Below are 1732 nucleotides of genomic sequence, written 5' to 3'. Positions count from 1 at the left end.
TTTAATTTTAGTTTTCGAATATTTTACACAGTTTTGAAGCTAGTTTTTGTATCCATGAAAATCCGGGGATTAAAAAACTTTCCTTAAATGTATTCKAAAATTCCAAGCTTTTCTTCGATTTATGACAAATTTCGACAATTTTTTGCTCAAAATTTACTTAAAATTTCAAAAAATCGACTTTTTCAAGGTGAAACCATCAAGAGTTTCGTGACAAAAGTGCATTTTTTGAGTCAAGTTTAAAAAAAAATATTTTTTTTGTATGAATCTGACTTACTTTTAAGTTAAGTTTGTTGTAAAAAAACAACAAACAAAACCTTTGTTTTATTATTTACTCAGCATTCTTTTCGCGTAATGTAAACCAGATGTGTCCATCAACTTTATCACTTCGATAACTATTTATAATTTTACATCGTTTTGAACTAGTTTGAAACGCAGTCAGTTGTCAATAAATCGTGCAATGTCCGGTAAGTGACTTTCCATCCCTCGTGTTGTAATTCCACAATTCTCGCCCTTAGTTTTTCGAAACGACTCTTTCACCGAAGATGAGATTTTCGGCGACCTCGAGCCCCACGAAGACTCCTCACCAATCAATTCAATCCTCGAAGTAATTTGGAATGTGGTTTTTGAAATAACCAAACTTGTGGTTTGTGTATCATCAGCAGTAGCAGCGAGTTTTCTCATCTACATTTTTCTAAAGTTCGAGAAAGTGAGGAAGAAATGCAATATTTTCCTCCTCCATTACGCCATATCATCGCTGATTGACGTCATGTTGGTACCACTGGTCATGTTGTTGTCTCAAATTGCGTTCACGGGTATCTTCGGATGGGAGGTTTTATGTTTCATTTATTCGATTAATAGCTCGACGAATATTTTGGTTTTTGCGTTTGGGGCCATGATTGGCTTTTACTGGTTCATCGACAATTTCCACAATTCCTTGATCAAAAACAGGAAAAAGTTTGAGATTTTCACCACGATTTTGGTTTATACAGTGTGTTCGATTAAACTGGCCGTGGTTGGGGGTGAATGTTTCGTTGAAAAGTCCCTTTACACCAGCGAAATTCTCCGAATCACGTTCTTTATAATTTTTTTAATAATCGCAGGGATTAATATTTTTGTCAAAAGAAAAACTCTCACAGAAATTCAAGTTAACACAAAATACGAATTGACAATTTCCTCTTTCTTGATTTTCACTTATGTTCCGATTTTTGTCCTCGGATTTCTTTTCTACTTTAATTTGAATCCAGACTGGCTTAATTTTGTTTTTTATGTTTACAATGTTACTGAAATTGTGGCTTTCAGTGGAACACTCATTGTGACGTATATTTTGTACCAAAAAAGCAAACATTTCAGAGTCGCTTGTAAGAGTATTTTCAAACGCTCGCTGAAAAACTACGACGAAGAGGAATTGGATGAAGAAAGTGAAGAGGAAGCGACTGGAAGCAACAATAATGCAAACTTGGGCTTTATTTGAGTTTTTTATTGTATTATAATTATTGTTTTTTATATATGTTCCAAATCTGGTGACAAACGACCTTGTCAAAAATGAAAAATGAAAAAAATATTGTCCATAGGCGTCGTAATAAAATGTATTTCAAATCCACTATTATTCTTTGAAAAATTCTAAGGTGAGGAATGATGAACAAATTATTAATTAGTTAACGTATAAAAATAATTTTTAACAATGTTATTTTTAAGTTAAGTTTAAAAAAAAAGTAAAAAGTTTGTTTTATTC

At 32.5% G+C, this 1732-nt stretch overlaps 1 protein-coding gene across 1 annotated transcript; it reads left to right on the top strand.

Moving 5' to 3' along the window:
* The first annotated feature begins 352 nt into the window (after positions 1-352).
* On the top strand, positions 353-1591 carry LOC123015094. The gene is made up of 2 exons (XM_044414569.1): positions 353-464; positions 516-1591. The coding sequence occupies exons 1-2, from the start codon at positions 458-460 to the stop codon at positions 1469-1471; spliced, it is 963 nt and encodes a 320-aa protein (XP_044270504.1). The 5' UTR covers positions 353-457; the 3' UTR covers positions 1472-1591.
* Positions 1592-1732: the final 141 nt, after the last annotated feature.

This window comes from Tribolium madens, unplaced genomic scaffold (genome assembly GCF_015345945.1).
Source record: "Tribolium madens isolate multiple individuals breed KSU strain unplaced genomic scaffold, Tmad_KSU_1.1 Scaffold_19;HRSCAF=116;Tcas5.2_LG9, whole genome shotgun sequence".
Taxonomy (NCBI): Eukaryota; Metazoa; Arthropoda; class Insecta; order Coleoptera; family Tenebrionidae; genus Tribolium; species Tribolium madens.
The sequence above is the reverse complement of the archived record's forward strand: the minus strand, read 5'-3'. Positions and strand labels throughout refer to the sequence as shown.